The sequence below is a fragment of the Tachyglossus aculeatus genome, assembly GCF_015852505.1.
Source record: "Tachyglossus aculeatus isolate mTacAcu1 chromosome 12 unlocalized genomic scaffold, mTacAcu1.pri SUPER_6_unloc_1, whole genome shotgun sequence".
Classification (NCBI taxonomy): domain Eukaryota; kingdom Metazoa; phylum Chordata; class Mammalia; order Monotremata; family Tachyglossidae; genus Tachyglossus; species Tachyglossus aculeatus.
The window spans coordinates 7,007,590-7,023,573 of NW_024044828.1; the positions used below are offsets into that span (position 1 = coordinate 7,007,590).

Genomic DNA, 15,984 nt, shown 5'->3' on the forward strand with positions numbered 1-15,984 from the left:
ACTGCTTCAAGTTGCTAAAATTGCAGAAGTAAAAATCATAAAGAAGCACCAAAATTCAACTTTTGCTGCCAATATTTACAGCACATTGCACTCACACTTGAAATGCCATGGGTACTAATCATTTGTAAAGTGTGAACATTTTGCTTAAAGACAAATACCTAAAATGTGACATTCTACAAGGTTTTCCAGTTTTTAGAACCTTAATTTAGCAAATAACAATATGCAGGATATATAGTATATTGCACAGTAAAATAAATCCACTGTCCTAATCCCCATTTTAAAGATGAGGTAACCGAGGCACAGAGAAGTTAAGTAACTTGCCCAAGGTCAAACAACCGACAAGTGGAAGAACTAGGATTAGAACCCAGGTCCTCTGACTCCCATGCTCTTTCCTCTAGGCCACACTGCTCATTAAGTAATGATAACTATGTACATTATATAAGTCATGTATTGATGTACTAGCTGGAAATTTAATTCACCTTTTTTTTTTCTTACAAATGAGGTAAATGAAATGAGCCTTCTTGTGGGGAAAAATAAATGGAGGATTAATGTATAAAAAGCTATAGCGTAGAACAGAATGAAATAGATGATTGAGCAGTGGGCACTATGCTGTATCAAAAATTAATTTATCGGCCTTCAGAAAATGTTTGCTATGCTTCTTGTTGCTCTTATTCTTGTATGAGCAACTTCCATTGTTCTCAAACCTGGTATCAATTATTTCTCATCCCACCTTTGCCCAAATAATAACTGCGGTAGTCACTTCATTTCTTCAGGCCTCAGGTTCCTAATCTGTAAAATGGGGATAAGATGAGAAGATACTTGCTCTCCTTTCTCCATAGACTGCATCTGATCTGACTAACCCTGTGCCTGCTACAGTGCTTGGCACATCACATTAACTGCTTACCAAATTATATCATTATAATTGCCCCAAATGAACATAGACCAACCTTGGTGCTAGTAGAGTATAGCCAGTTTCGCCAAAGTGGTCTAGCTTCAGTGTCTCCGAATCTGCAGAGATAAAGAGTCAAAGTTAGCTGGGCCATCTGGTGCCAGATGAGATCAGGCCTAAACAGTGAGATTGATTGCAGAATGATGTAGGGCTAATACCTGGAATGACTGAACATCACACACTCTTACATTTTCAACATCTCCCTGACTTAGGATAGGCCTTAATACTTTTTCCAACAATTACAAGTAATTGAAAGTGTATTTCCTAAGAAGAGCTACACTAGGTGCCAACAGAATTGGAGAAAGATATTACCAGCAGAAACCTAGTGTTAAAGTCTACAGGTTTCACTTTTAAAATGCCACTTTCACTGGACCTAAATTCTAGGTTTCTGAAAGGTTTTTATACACTGAAAGCCTCCAAGTGTAGGATGAAACACATAAGAGTTAGATGCTAAGAAGTTCAATGAGACAGATTGCATATGAAAACACACAGCATATCTTTTTCCACTGTTCAATATGATGGAATCTGATGACCCCGGACAACCTAACTGGTGAAAAATACAGAGGAAAGTATCCAGTAGGAATGGAAATCCAAGTGAAAATTTTCATGTACACTAGACAGAAGGAAATTGAGCAACAAGAAGATACTTGCCCTTCATTTTTCCCTTTTTGGCTGTGAAATCCATCAGAAAGAGAAAGCAGGGAAACAAAAAAAAGAGGGTAAAGCAAAAAGGATCACAAACAATATTTTATTCAATGAGCTTCTTGAATAAAAATATTGTGACTAGATCAAAGGTTCATTTGTGTACAAAGTCTGGAAAAGAAGATAAACACCTTTGAAGATTGGAAGGATGTTCTGTCAGTTACAGCTAAAATGTCCCCTATATGCTGTGGTTATTTCAAGGGTATGTTTATGCAGGTGTAACATCAGCAACACTGGATTATATTTAGATCAATTATCACTCATTAAAAGCCCAATGATTGCCCCCTCCACTTGTCATTTTAAGAAATAATTCACGCAAAATTGTCAGTTGTTAAAAGACTGCCATATCTAATAACCATTAAGTAACCCTGGGGAACATAATGTACCAAACCAACCAGTGACCAAAAAATACAGATCAGGCTGCTGATTCCAGGAGTGGGAAAAAACATAACAAAACAAACCAACCCACAAAAAACAAAACAAAACAAAAAACTGTGGTTTGCTTTCTAAGAGATTTGTAGGCACTATGGGTTCACCTCACCCTAAATAGAAGACATTCAAATTCAAAAACAGATACCTGAGTTGGGTTAAAAGGATATGTTGCCCCACTGAAGCCCATTAATTGTCATCACAATAAAACTTTAAAAAATAGCTACGGACAAAAATATGATTATGTATCACTTAGAAGTTCCTAAAAATGGAAACTTATTAGAGTCATCAACTTACCTATAATTTAGAATGCAGGACAGAAAAGCTCAGTTGCAAAACAAAGTCAATGGTCACTAATGGGTGAATATTCAGAACTCAAGGGGAATTTTACAACATGCCATAACTATTGCCCAGTGCATAAAGATGGTCTACAGTATATTATATGAAAAGTTTTAGCAGATGATACACTGAATACCAGTTAGCAGTACCCTTCAAATGACCACAAGCATGATTCACCAGTGCAATGATTCTTTAAGCACACTGCAAGGCAGGAAAGGATAGGGAAGGGAAACCAGGAAGCCTGCTCATATTCCACGTCCATAGAATATTTCTTGTTCCTTGCATGTCTGGGATGAGTTAGAATCATTGCCAGAGATTGGGTTTGAGCGCCCACTGAAATGGGAAATCTTTCTGTATTTCATAAGTGCTTCATTAATGAAATGTATCTTCAAAATCTAAAATTAAGCAATATCAACCCAACCCTGATGTTTCTTTCAAGTTACTTACATTTAGCCTGAGTTATGGTCTCTTCAAGTTTGGCTTTTATATAGTAAAAACTGTAGGTTGGTAATACCAAGGCCAAACTGAAAAAGAAATGAGAGAAGCATAAACAAAGAAATAAAGAGATTTGGTGAATAATGGAGGATTCATAGGTCTGCTGCTATGCCTGTATTTTACCATCTAGAGAGGAACACTACTTGGCAAAGTCTTTGTCAAGGTCATTTAAAGATGAAATTATTTAAGATTTCTTGACTAATGTAATTCAATATTGCATTATGATATATGGAGTATATTAAGCTCTGGGATAGGCGTGAGGGTTTCAGATAAGACAAAAATCTCTGCACTACAGGACTTACAATCTAACACCCCCATTTTACAGATAAGGAAACTGAGGGCCAGAGAGTTACATAACTTGCCCAAGGTCACACAGTAGGCCAGTGACAGAGGATGGACTAGAGCCTGGGTCTCCTGCCTCCCATTTTCATTTTCTGGTGCATCATTTAACCCAATCAAGCAATTTCTAGTACTCACATTGCAGAAGAGCCCTGACATGGTTGAGGACATTCTACACTTTCAAAAGGCACGACAGTTCCAATCTATGTCTTTTATATTACTGTGATGGATGTAATTAGGACGAAACTGTTATAGGATTGCTAGCCATCTGTAATTTATTGACAGTCTGTAAAAAGTGAAAATTGTGCCTATAAAGCACACAAAAATATTTTAATATCTGTAAAAATGGGGGTGGCAGCAGGCTGTAGTGTGCTGTCTGTTTGGCGGATCACTCTGCTGGTGAGGCATGGAATCAAGGTAGCAAATAATCCTTACTGAACTCCACCTATCATACCTACTGGCTGAATTTTAGAGTTGGGGATCAGTAGAGCTCCTCAAGGCCCCTATGAAACCTCCTGCCATAGGGATTCTGCAGGAATGCCTATTCATCCCTGTTTAAAATGTCACGGTCTGGGCTGCTATCTGTTGCTCCAGGCTTAATGTCCCCTTGGTTTCTGATGGCTGTCAAACAGCACATCTCATATGCTCAGCTGGCCAATGAGGTGGATCGTACAAAGGTGGAGGTGATAGATGCTTGCAATAAATTGTTCCATTTATCTTCATTACCCACCAATAAACTGTTGCAACTGGAGACTTCCTCATTACGATGAACCAAATGATTTGAAAGATAAATCGTGTTGAAATGTTTTGCCAGAGAACTTCACTTTAGCAGTTAATGAGCCACTACCCATTCCAGCCAGCCTGTCCCTCAGAAGAGAAATGTTACCATAAAGCTAATTCATTTTCTAGTCTGTGTGGGTGTGAATTTCTCATTCAAATTATTAAGGGAAAAATGGTTTCTGACATATAATGCCAAGTACAGTTAGTTTTCCTAGAATTTGTATTTGCCTATTATATAGAAGCACTCAATAAATACGATTGAATGAATGAATATGTATGGTACAGTGCTTCTGCCTGGGTACAACACAATGAAATGCCTGGAGAAAAGGTTGTATGATTGGAAGCTACATGAATATCAAAATACAGCGTTTCTTAACATGGAGTTCACCAACAACATACTCTCTGTGCTCTATGAGGACTGACTGCATGAGTCAATTGTTTCATCCTTAATTTTTTTTTTGAACATTAGGATACATAGTCCAAATATGAATTTGTTAAAATGCTGCAAAAAAAGCAAATAAAAGTGGATTTTGGTTCTTCATTGAGTGGCACTTGAATGATTGATTAAAATCATATATGCATATATACGTGGGTGTGTTAAGAAAATTATACCAATCTCCAGGGTTTATATATATATATATATATATATATATATATATCTGGTCATTTATTCATCTATTTCATCCTGAAATATTTGTGGCACTTCATAATATAATCTTGTTCTTTCCCATGCTTCCCACCCTTTGTGAGTAATTTAAACCTGCTTGTGTCCCTCAGTAGATTATAAATCCACTAGCGGTCAGGATCCATGTCTTCTGCATTGGATATTCTCTCCCAAGCACTTAGTACATAGCTCTGCACACAGTAGGTGCTCAGTAGCGACTAATGATTGCTAGATAGTACCTCTCACCCTCCATGCACTGCAACTCTTATCATATCCCCCAAAATAATCTCTTGTGTACCTCGAGATCTGCAATACCAGGAAAAGTCCAGAAGTGCAGGTCCAGAGGGGATTCAGCAGAGAACACTGTGGCTTCTGCCTCTCCCGGGGATGGGAGAACCCAAAGGATAGTGGCAAAATTCCCTGAATCCAAGTCACTGAGGCATGGGAATATGAAACATCCATACTGAAAAGACTTGAGGGAATTCCTAAACAGCCAACTAAGTGCCAGTGAGTTTGCACTGTATCTCTTTCCCATAATTGCTACAGGACAATTGTGCAACGTAAGAGATGATCTCCAAACTAAATGTCATTCACTATATCACTCCGTAAATTTTCCACAACCTAGGAGAAAGGTCACTGAAATAAAATGCTGTGCAGATTTAATGAATTCTCCAACTCTATTATAAATACAAATTCCAAGAGGATAGTAGCAGAAATTAAAATGAATTATAAGCAGCACAGTTAATCTGGAAGCAAGCTGACCTTTAGTAATTCACTTGGCATTTATGAAATATAGTGGGGAATTCTGAATATTTCCTACTAGTCTTCCTCCAATTCCTCTTTAGGAAAATTAGGACAGTTTCACTTGCCTTATTGCTAACAGAAACTAATTACAATCTATAATATTATTTTTAAGAGATTGCTACAGGGTGACCCTTCCAATTTCAATTAGAACTCAGAGCACTCCTATGAAGACCCAGGAGAAACTGATTAAGTTTGGAGTGTATGTTTTGAATCAATACTTGCTGATGTATCTCTTGAAGGCACCTTCTCACTGGTCATAGGAAATGTACTGAGAAAACATACTGCAGTTCTGCAGTTCTCTTAGCTGGTGAGCCCACTGAGGGATGGAAACCATCTCACCAGTCTGCTCTTCCCCAGCACTTAGTGCAGTGGTCTGTACACAGTATGCACTTAATAAACGTGATAACTGTTACAACTACTACTTGCTATTTATAGTAATGGCAACCAAATTGTCAGTGCCAGATTTACAAACAAAAAAACAAGAAACAAAAAACAAAAAAACCTACTGTCAGTAGTATTAAACTTTAGTAGCTGAGAGAAGGAGCTGTCCATTAATTGAGTGACACATGAATTCTAAATGCTGGATGGATTATCTGATAAAATAATAGCAAAAGAAACCCCTACTCTTCTCTTTTTTAAAAAGGTCACATCTGCATAAACTCAAACTAATGCTTTCTGGCCTTTCAGGGAATTGTAACAAAATATAAAATACCTGATGTCCTTATCATTAGTGGCTAAGGAAGGAGTTTTGATAGGGATGTAATTTATAAAATTGTATATGTTTAAAAATTAAAATCTCCTATATTTTTTAGCTCTACTAGATTGTAAGATTCTTGAGCACAAGGCTGATGTGTAACTGACCTATATGCTCCGATTGCTTATTACTGTATTTGGCTCAGAGCAAGTGCTCAATAAATACAATGGATTAATTGATAAAATTTTTAAATTTGTTCTATGCAGATTTGATGTTTATGCCCCAAAGTCATATTTCCAAATTAAAATCTGTTTCATATTTTAACTGTTAAAATAATTCTTCTAAATAAAATGTATATATGGCAAAATAATCCTCCAAGACAGATGTGATTATTCTAAGTTGCGGGGATAGAGGAAACATTTTATTTGTGGCTGTGAAGTGTTTTCAAACCATCCTCAATTGAATAGTATGGGGAAAAAATCATAGTCAATGTGTTGACTGTTAAAAATTGAAAAATTTGAAATAATATTGCCCCTAAAATAATCTGTGAGAAAGCGGAGACTGGAGCAGTATAAAAAATGTCAGGTTGGAAAATTGGAATGAAACAGAAGTAACATCACAGCTCTACTTCAAAACAGAAATAAAACAAAAGCTTTCTTCTGCCTATCAATTTCAACCTCAATTTTGCTTCTCTTACTTAAAACTGTCAACCTAAGAGGTAGAGACCATTTGTTTGCTCTATGCTTTTCTAAATAAAGAAGTTTTTATAGTTAAAGATATTGGTTCTGACAGTGAAATCCTATCCTATCCTGTCTGAGGTTGCAGTGGAAAATGCCCTCTATGTGACTGATAGCCTAGTAACAGGTTATGGTACGGAAAGACTGTGTGCTTGCAACTTTCTCAGACTTTGATTCAGCTCTTTCCTCTTCCCTAGATGAGTGAAGAAAAGACATGGTATTCCCCGTGCCCACCTCAAAGATATTCTAGGATCTCTCCCTATTGCCACAGTTTCTGATCCCAGGAAAAGAAGGCCATGTTTAGGAAGCAGGGGATAATGAGGAAAAGCTGCAGCTCTGGCCAGAAACAATGCAACCAAGGCCAAGCCCTTCTAAAGATAGTATGGGGCCCAAGAAATGTTCAGCTACAGTGTTTCTGATGACTATACCAGCTCTGTTGTGCAAGAACCTCCAGGCTTCTTGGAGGAACAGTGTGGCCTAATGGAGAGAACACAGACAAGGACTTGAGAGACCGAGGCTCTACTCAGAAGCAGTGTGGCTTAATAGAAAGAGTGCATGCTTGGGAGTCAGAGGATGTGGGTTCTAATCCAAGCTTCGCCACTTGTCAGCTACGTGACTTTGAGCAAGTCACTTCACTTCTCTGTGCCTCACTTACCTCATCTGTAAAATGAGGATGAAGACTGTGAGCCCCACATGGGACAATCTGATTACCTTGTATCTACACCAGGGCTTAGAACAGTGCTTGGCACATAGTAAACACTTAACAAATGTCATCATTATTATTATTCCCAGCTCTGACAATCACTTAATTTTTCTGTGCTGCAGTTCCTTAATCTGTCAAATGGGGATTAAATAGTGGATCGTCCCAGCCATGAGACCCTCCAGCCTAGACTATGGGACAGGGACTGATTCCAAACTGATTATTGATTATAATAATAATAATAATGTTATTTATTAAGCGCTTACTATGTGCAAAGCACTGTTCTAAGCGCTGGGGAGGTTACAAAGTGATCAGGTTGTCCCATGGGGGGCTCACAATCTTCATCCCCATTTTACAGATGAGGGAACTGAGGCCCAGAGAAGTGAAGTGACTTGCCCAAAGTCACAAAGCTGACAATTGGCAGAGCTGGGATTTGAACCCATGACCTCTGACTTCAAAGTATGTGCTCTTTCCACTGGGCCACGCTGCTTCCCAAAGTTATCTATCTCAAAGTTAAGCCCAGAGCATGGCTCATAGTATGGACTTAAGCATCATCATCATCGTTATTATTATTATTATTATTATTATTATGCAGAGTCCTCTGAGAGAAAGCTAGGGGTTAACTTCTGGAGGAAGTCAGTCATCTACATTGAAAAAAAACTGGAAGATTTTTAAATTTGAAAGAGAATCTCTGATGATCTATATGAGAAAGCACTACGCATGGCTTAACCAAGTGTGTTTAAAATGGATTTTTGTGGGGAAACAGATTTCTGCAATTGCCAATAGGATCCCCAAATCAAGCACATTTCTCACAAGAACAAAACTTGAACAGAAAGTTACCTGTAATCTGTGCCATTGACAGGGGTCCATGTGTATGTCCTGCTCCCTTTGTCAATATACCGCTGAAAAAGATTTTAGATAAAACAAACATATAAACAAATAAAAAATAACATTACAACTTGAGGTATCAAAATCCAAATGGACATTCCCCATTGGGTGCAATGGGGAATAAGTGCATTTAGATTGTGAGCCCCTGAAGGGCCAGGGACCATGTCTGAAACTCTCACTTGAAATATTTTTCCCAGTTCTTAGTACAGTGGTCTTCACACAGTAAGCACTCAAATGCAATTGCAACTTAGTCAACACCAGCATCTTTCAATAAAAGTAGGACCCAACAAATAGATAAGGTCTAATCACAACATTATCTCTGGGACCCAGATACCGTTACCATTAGGATATTACTCCTTATGCTGAAGCAGGGTTTTATTTTAAGAAGGTGTGGGATAACTGAGTTCTCTCTTCTCTTCGCTCTGAGTTCTCTGAGATGGGGATGACACGAGAGAAGAAGGCCTCAATTTCCTCATCTGTAAAATGGGGATTCAATTAGCCTCTCCTCCCTCCTTCTTAGACTATGAGCCCCAAGTAGGACAGAGACTGTATCTGGCCTGATTAACTTCTATCCACTCCAGCATTTAGAACAGTAAGCATTTAACATAATTAAAACATTGTAAGTACTTAATAAATACCATAATAATAATGAAAGTTTGCACTCTGTGGAGATCAAAGGGGAGGGGAGAGTTGAAGATATGCTAGAGAAGCATAGCCCTATCCACCTAGAAGAACGTTTGATGGAATGGAAGAGAAAGAGATTGAGAGGCTCCATCCAACTGGTCTACAATTCCATCTGGCTCTCCTCTGAATTGGTGCCTCCTGGCTTAACCAGGTGTCAACAAAGTGACAATATACAACCAAGAAAACCTCTAGGGTACTGGACACGCATTTGGTGCTTCATAGCCATGGCCCATTAAGCCTTTTAGCATGCACATTTGAAAGGACTCTGTCTCTGCATGAGATGAAGTGAATTTTAGTTTCTTAAAGATGGTTATGAGAGAGGTTGAAACAGCTTAAAAGTTTTTGTCTGTCTCATCGTGGTTCTTTCATTTAATCCATGGAGTTTGAATGGTCAGGATATGTTCTCCAAATATTTTGTCTAGCAGTTTTTTAATGGAAGTAATAGAACAGTAAAATCAGAAAGAGAACACAATGAGAATCTTGTTTAAGTGCAAATCAAGAGAATAAATATTCTGCAAACTTTGTCAGGAGATTTAAAAGAAAAATTTCACAGTGACCTTTCACACACAGATTAAAGCATTAACTGCCACCAGTTTTTCAACTTTATCACTGAAATAAATTTCTTCACAATCTTATAACTTGGCCTCACGTTCCTTGTCTGAAGCCTACTCTTCAGTCTCAGAAGGTATTTTAGTGGCTTTGGAGCTGTGATAACATTTCAAATTATTTGAAAGTCAACATAAAAGGGAGATTTTAAGGTGGCTCCTTATATTTAAAAGATGACTTTGTTTTCCTTTTGAATCTGTTTCACCTCATTTAGAAATGGCTAAATGAGTATTAGAGTATGTTTATTTGGAAACCAAAGCTTGCACGTCTGTTCAAGATATACCTTAACTGACTAGATACTTGTGAAAAATTATGTTATGCCTGTCTCTCTAGCTAGATTGTAAGCTTCTGGTGGGTGGGAATCATATCTTTAAATTCTAGGGTACTTTCCCAAACACTTGGCATGTGTTCAATAAATACTATTGATTGATTCGACACGAAGCAGGGATTCTAGGGGAGCACTCTCTGCTTATAATTTGTGACTGCAGGAAACCCAGAAATTTTCCAGCTTCTTAAAAGCTCAAATGATTTTATCAGCAAACAGCTGGAATGCTAGAAGCTGAAAATTTGGGATTGTCCCAGCTAAAATGGAACATATAGAGTCATCATGGTTACCTACCCACATGCAACATTAATTTTTCTCTGCATCCAGTTCTGCCAGAACATGTGTTTTTCACTATATGTTTTGGCTAGCACATGGTTAGGGATTTAGGAAGCATTCATATGACAGTGTAAGCCTGTTTGGTTACAGGCTGCTGTGTTGCTTTGGTTTCAGAAGAAACAGGTTTGAGTGTGTGAGCATTGAGTTGGATATTATGAGCACTACTGTATGAGTTTTTCTTAACATGGTGTTTTGTGAAAATGCAATCTTCATATTTTAGGAGAACTGGGTGGTGTATAAAACTGTCCTTCCTGCTAAAGGATGATGTGATGGATGGTGAAATTAATCCATGAGCACTTGTGCGACTGGAAAGGACAAATGTGAATACCATGGTCCTGACCACACTGTTTACCCACAAGCTATTTTCTTTTTTTTTCTGTCCAAAGAAAACCAGTATCCCCAAAACTGAAACTTCAGCTTTAAAAGGGAACATAACATCTATATTACCAAAATGTTTGCTTCCACCTGCCTATGACAGGCAAGCTTTCAAACTGCTTTCCCAAATGATATTTTTCAAGCTCTATTTTTCCTTCCTAACCAGCCAGAATAAAATGTCAATCTACATCCTCATAAAAAAAAATGTTGGTTCTATTGATGGTGTTAAGATTACTGGCCTGAATGCCAGAAGAGGACTCCAGGTAAAAAGCTTTAAATCCCTAGATTTTTAACAGATTGAAAGAAATTAGACTATAGTACATGGTAGTTAGTGTAGAAGAGTGGAGAAATTAAAATTGGGCAGACTTTTTGGACCAGCTCTGGAATTGAGTCTGGGGAATATCTGCAATCCAGGGAAAGTCTGACGTATGTCTGGGGCACATTCCCCTACTCTATACCCTGGCCTCTTATATTGATCCAAGTTTCCTTCCCCAGGGTGAATTCCAGGATCCATTGCTGGGCAGTTGTCAGTTTCAGGAAAATCATTCTGGTTCACAGCCCTGCTTCTGAAAGGGAGAGGAACAGAGCCGGATCAACTAGCAATACGTCTGTATTTAAAATGCTTTCCCAGCTTGAGTGTCGTACCTCTAATTCCAAAGTCCTCCCCCTCCCCATCCCCCCCCGCCTTACCTCCTTCCCCTCCCCACAGCAACTGTATATATGTATATATGTTTGTACATATTTATTACTCTATTTTATTTGTACATATTTATTCTATTTATTTTATTTTGTTAATATGTTTTATTTTGTTCTCTGTCTCCCCCTTCTAGACTGTGAGCCCACTGTTGGGTAGGGACCGTCTCTATATGTTGCCAACTTGTACTTCCCAAGCGCTTAGTACAGTGCTCTGCACACAGTAAGCGCTCAATAAATATGATTGATGATGATGATGATTGAATGAATGAATGAATGAAAGTCCCACAAATTTTTCCCTGACAGTTCTCTAAAATGACAGCGCCTCCCTGCTCTGCTCAGCCCTAAAACTAAATGTTCCATAGTTCACCCTTTTTTGTCTCAGTTCTTACAGAGAACTAACTCACCTTTAAGAACCAGTGGTCATATCTAATAATCCCCCAGTGTGCATCTACGGTAGGAAGGCACAGGTAAACTAGTTACGGCCCTACTCTAAGTACTAATGCTCAGCACCTCTGCAAACATACTCAGGAAACGATGAATCAGATGATATTCCTGAGTGTACGTTCTCAAAAGATTTACCACCAAGACAATATTATCCCCATGATGATCTGACTACTGAAGAACACTTCACTGTCATGTATGTGAAAGTGAAGGTAAATTACATTAATGGACATCAAAAAAGGGAACAGAATAGCCTGTGCTCTTTTCTATTAAAAATATGTAACATTTAGGTAACATTTCAGGCAAAGAAGGTTGGAATTTTAAAATGTATTATTTAAAACTCTGGCTGGTATAAACATAAGGCGGTACATATATTTTTTCTGTGGTATTTTATTAAAACAAAATAATTTTGCACTTCTGCTTTACCTCATCTTGAGATTTAACCAGCGTCCTAAATGTTCTTTCCCCACTTTCTCCATCGATCATTTTATTTCGAATCTGAAGGAAAACAAGATGAATGTTTCTATTACACAAGGCAAAGTGTATAACCACCATGGTATATTTGAGAAAATGACTGTAGGACTTATTCATCTTGCTTAGAAGAGTTATAACACAAATAGTCATGTAACTTGAAGCTGCTTTCTGTAGATCTATCTATTGAAGTTAGTTGTCATGTCACACAATCATTTTGGGTTACTGAAACCATTCAAAACACCTTTAAAACGAGGATGTCCACCTATTATTCAATTATTTTTGAAATATTGCCACATGAGAGTAATTCATTATATCTGAGTGGATAACCATATTCAACAGGAAAGAAGCTGAGTAGGAAATGAATAGCACGGTCACCGATAGCATACAGTAAGCAATACCTCAGAGTTATCTGAAAATATGGTTAACCAGTTAAAACTATTTTCTAAGGCTTGGCTTTACTGTACTATCGCCTTAGAGTATTTTTAATGCTTTCATATTAACTTATACATTTGTTTTCATTTTAAAAGTTTGGTTGAATAAATGGGAGATGAGTTTTTATAAAAGATTAAATTGGAATCACAGGGGTGCCTTTATCGTATAAATTTCCCTTTCCTTAGAAAATAAAATACATCATAATGCTTATCTAGAAAATACATATCTAGAACAATTCAAATTCATCCTTGTCTCTCAGGCATGAATTACTTTCTAAAGAGAATTTCTCACCTAATGCCCTCTACTAAGGTTGAAATAAGGGGGTCTTGGGCTGGCGATTAAATTATTTTAAAATATTTCGGTTTTTTATGGCACTTATGTGGGTGTGGCTGAAAAGAATGACAGAGATGGGTATAAAGGCCAGAGCTACACTGTCAGATTAATAATAACTCATGAGCCAGTTAAAAAAAAAAAAGAGTTCTGGCTTTGATTTCTGGATAAAATAGTATTTTGACTGGAAATATTCACACACTTGAGACTAAAGAGTAATTTGGGGCCAAGTTAATGGGTCATTTGCTAATGTGGATTTAGTCGTACCCACAGGCACTGTTCAGGATTAACATTAGGCTGATAAAATACAGCTTTTAGTTTCTGCCTCAGCTGCAGTTTACATACCCAAAAAGAACAAATGAAAGCTAGCTGGCCTATGCAGTGAATTTAAACCTGGGAGAATGAGATTCATAATTTAATGATTCTCATTGACCTATACTTATTTCTAGACTATCAGGAATTACTTTTGGCTAAAAATATCATCTTCAATCTGAACCTAGCTCCGGAGGGGTTACAGATTTCAAGCCAAGTACAGTATGAAATTTCCCCTGTCAATGGCACTTATAGGAAGGAAACATGTCTGCAACCTCTGTACTGTACTCTCTCAAATGCTTAGTACAGTGCTCTGCACATGGTAAGTGCTCAGTAAATACCATTGGTTGGTTGACTAGGATTCCCAAAGTCCCCATGGATGCTGACTCCAAGGACTTTGGGACTACCCCAGTTTCTGGCAGGTTGGGTGAAATTCAGGTTTTGTGGAAAACAAAAACCAAAAAATCAGTTAGCCTTTTTATGGGGGCTGTTTTCTACTTGCTACTTCCCAAGCCTGAATCTCCTCGTGTGCTTCTGTGTCACTGAAGCAGAAGTTTATCCAGGAAGCTTACATGGAAAGGTTAAAGTTCTCTGTTCTAGAAAGAGTGAGTAGTCAGAGAGCAGCTAGATTGAAATGACTTGTCTACAGCCAATGGGAAAACTCTGGTTATACAACATGGTTTACACCCTGTGGCAGCTAAAATGATCCACCAAAATTGACTGAGTGCTCAAAAGTGTAATTGGAAAAATCTGAGTCAGTAAGAACTATGCAGGGATTAAATTCTGCATACACAAACAAAAAAATCAGTAGAAGTAGTGAGGAGCAACATGGCATAGTGGAAATAGCCCAGACCTAGGTGTTAGAGGATCTGTATTCTAATCTTCTGTGTGATCTTGGGCAAGTCACTCAATTTCTCTATGCCTCAGTTATGTCACCTGTAAAATGGGGATTAAAACCGTGAGCCCCATGTGGGACAGGGACGGTGTGCAATCTGTTGAGCTTGTATCTACCCAGAGCTTAGTATAGTGCTTAACAAATACCAAAATTATAAGAATTAGCCTCCAAAACTGCATTTTGACTTACCAAAGGAAACTGTGCTACATCAAATGAAGCAATCCATCCAACTCACCTCCACTTTGATGTCATTCTCCAGCTCAGCATCTAGAAAATCCAATGTGACTGGCTCCTGGGATTTAGGGTTCTAGAGTAAGAAACAGTGCTTGCTCAACATATATCACTAGATTATATGAATATAAAAATTTGAGAAAAACAAACTGAACTAACCTTCATGACATGTACTTACCTATTACATTGTTAACAGTTTTATAGTAATATTTTCTTTCATGTAAAAGGAACTAAAAATAAGTGATCATTTTTAATGAATTCACACTCTAACATCTGGGAACAATCTCTAATCTATCACTGTTCCCGTTAAAAAGACGGGGTTGGTTTGGTTCTTGGAGGCAAAGCAGCCAGGCAATGCCATGATTTTCAGAGGACATTTCCTTTCTCCAGCCATGGAGAGGACAACTTTCTGTATTAAAATGTAGGCTTAGAGTGTCCTCATTATGGACACTGGTGCATTTCATATCCTTGGGTCAGCCAACTCCTCTCCTCAGGCCTAGGCTTGAGCCAAGGAATAGAGAAGAGAAATGTGGAAAGAGGCTTTTTTCCTTGTTGAGAAGCAGTACGGCCTAGGCTGTAAGCTTGTCTTCTAGACTGTAAGAAAGGCAGGGAATGTGTCTGTTTATTGTTCTATTGTACTCTCCCAAGCACTTAGTATTCTGCTCTGCACACAGTAAACACTCAATAAATATGATTGACTGGAAGTCAGGAGACCTGGGTTCTAACCCGGCTCCACCACTTGCTTGCTGTGTAAGTTTGGGAAAGTCACTTAACTCCTCAGTCCTTCAGTTTTCTCATCTGTAAATGGGGATTAGACTCTGAGCCCCTTGTGGGACAGGAACTGGGTCTGAGTTGATTAAATTATATGCCTCACAGCATTTAGCAGTGTGCTGGGCAACTAGTAAGTGCTTAGTACCATTATTATCTTTGATATTATCATTATCCTGGGGAATGTGTATAAGATCAAGGGGCTAAAAAAGGGGCAAAAAAAGGCAAGTGTGACATTCAGGAAAGAGAGATGAAAACCTCCCCCCCGCCTTTTTTTTTTCCATCCAAACGGGACTTTTTGATACCATGTAACTTCAGATGGATTTTTGTTTAATGGGTTTACCTTCAAAACTTGATTTTCCTGAACTCTTAGATCCATCTATATCAACAAAAAGTTGTACTGTCATCAATTCTTTCTACTTATTGAATTTTTTTGCCTCCTATCCTGGAGTAAACTTGTCTTCATGGAAAATGAACTAAGTCTATCAGTACTCAGGGTTCTCGTATATAACATGTTTTAAAAAATGACAACTCAACTTGTTGGACGTGACTAGAGTAG

General features: G+C 38.0%; 1 protein-coding gene across 4 annotated transcripts in view; it reads right to left on the reverse strand.

Annotated features, from left to right (window-relative positions):
* The window catches only part of CACNA2D1 (calcium voltage-gated channel auxiliary subunit alpha2delta 1), a 441,193-nt gene that overhangs the window by 43,750 nt on the left and 381,459 nt on the right, over positions 1-15,984 (reverse strand). Inside the window, exons 19-24 of one of the 4 annotated variants that reach the window (XM_038740940.1) lie at positions 14,662-14,718; positions 12,410-12,481; positions 8,473-8,534; positions 2,867-2,943; positions 1,601-1,621; positions 948-1,008 (exon numbers count right to left, since the gene is read on the reverse strand). In XM_038740940.1, the coding sequence (XP_038596868.1) occupies positions 948-1,008; positions 1,601-1,621; positions 2,867-2,943; positions 8,473-8,534; positions 12,410-12,481; positions 14,662-14,718 (350 nt within the window). Of the gene's footprint in view, positions 1-947; positions 1,009-1,600; positions 1,622-2,866; positions 2,944-8,472; positions 8,535-12,409; positions 12,482-14,661; positions 14,734-15,984 lie in introns of all 4 variants that reach the window. The other 3 variants (XM_038740939.1, XM_038740942.1, XM_038740941.1) reach the window with 3 other exon arrangements.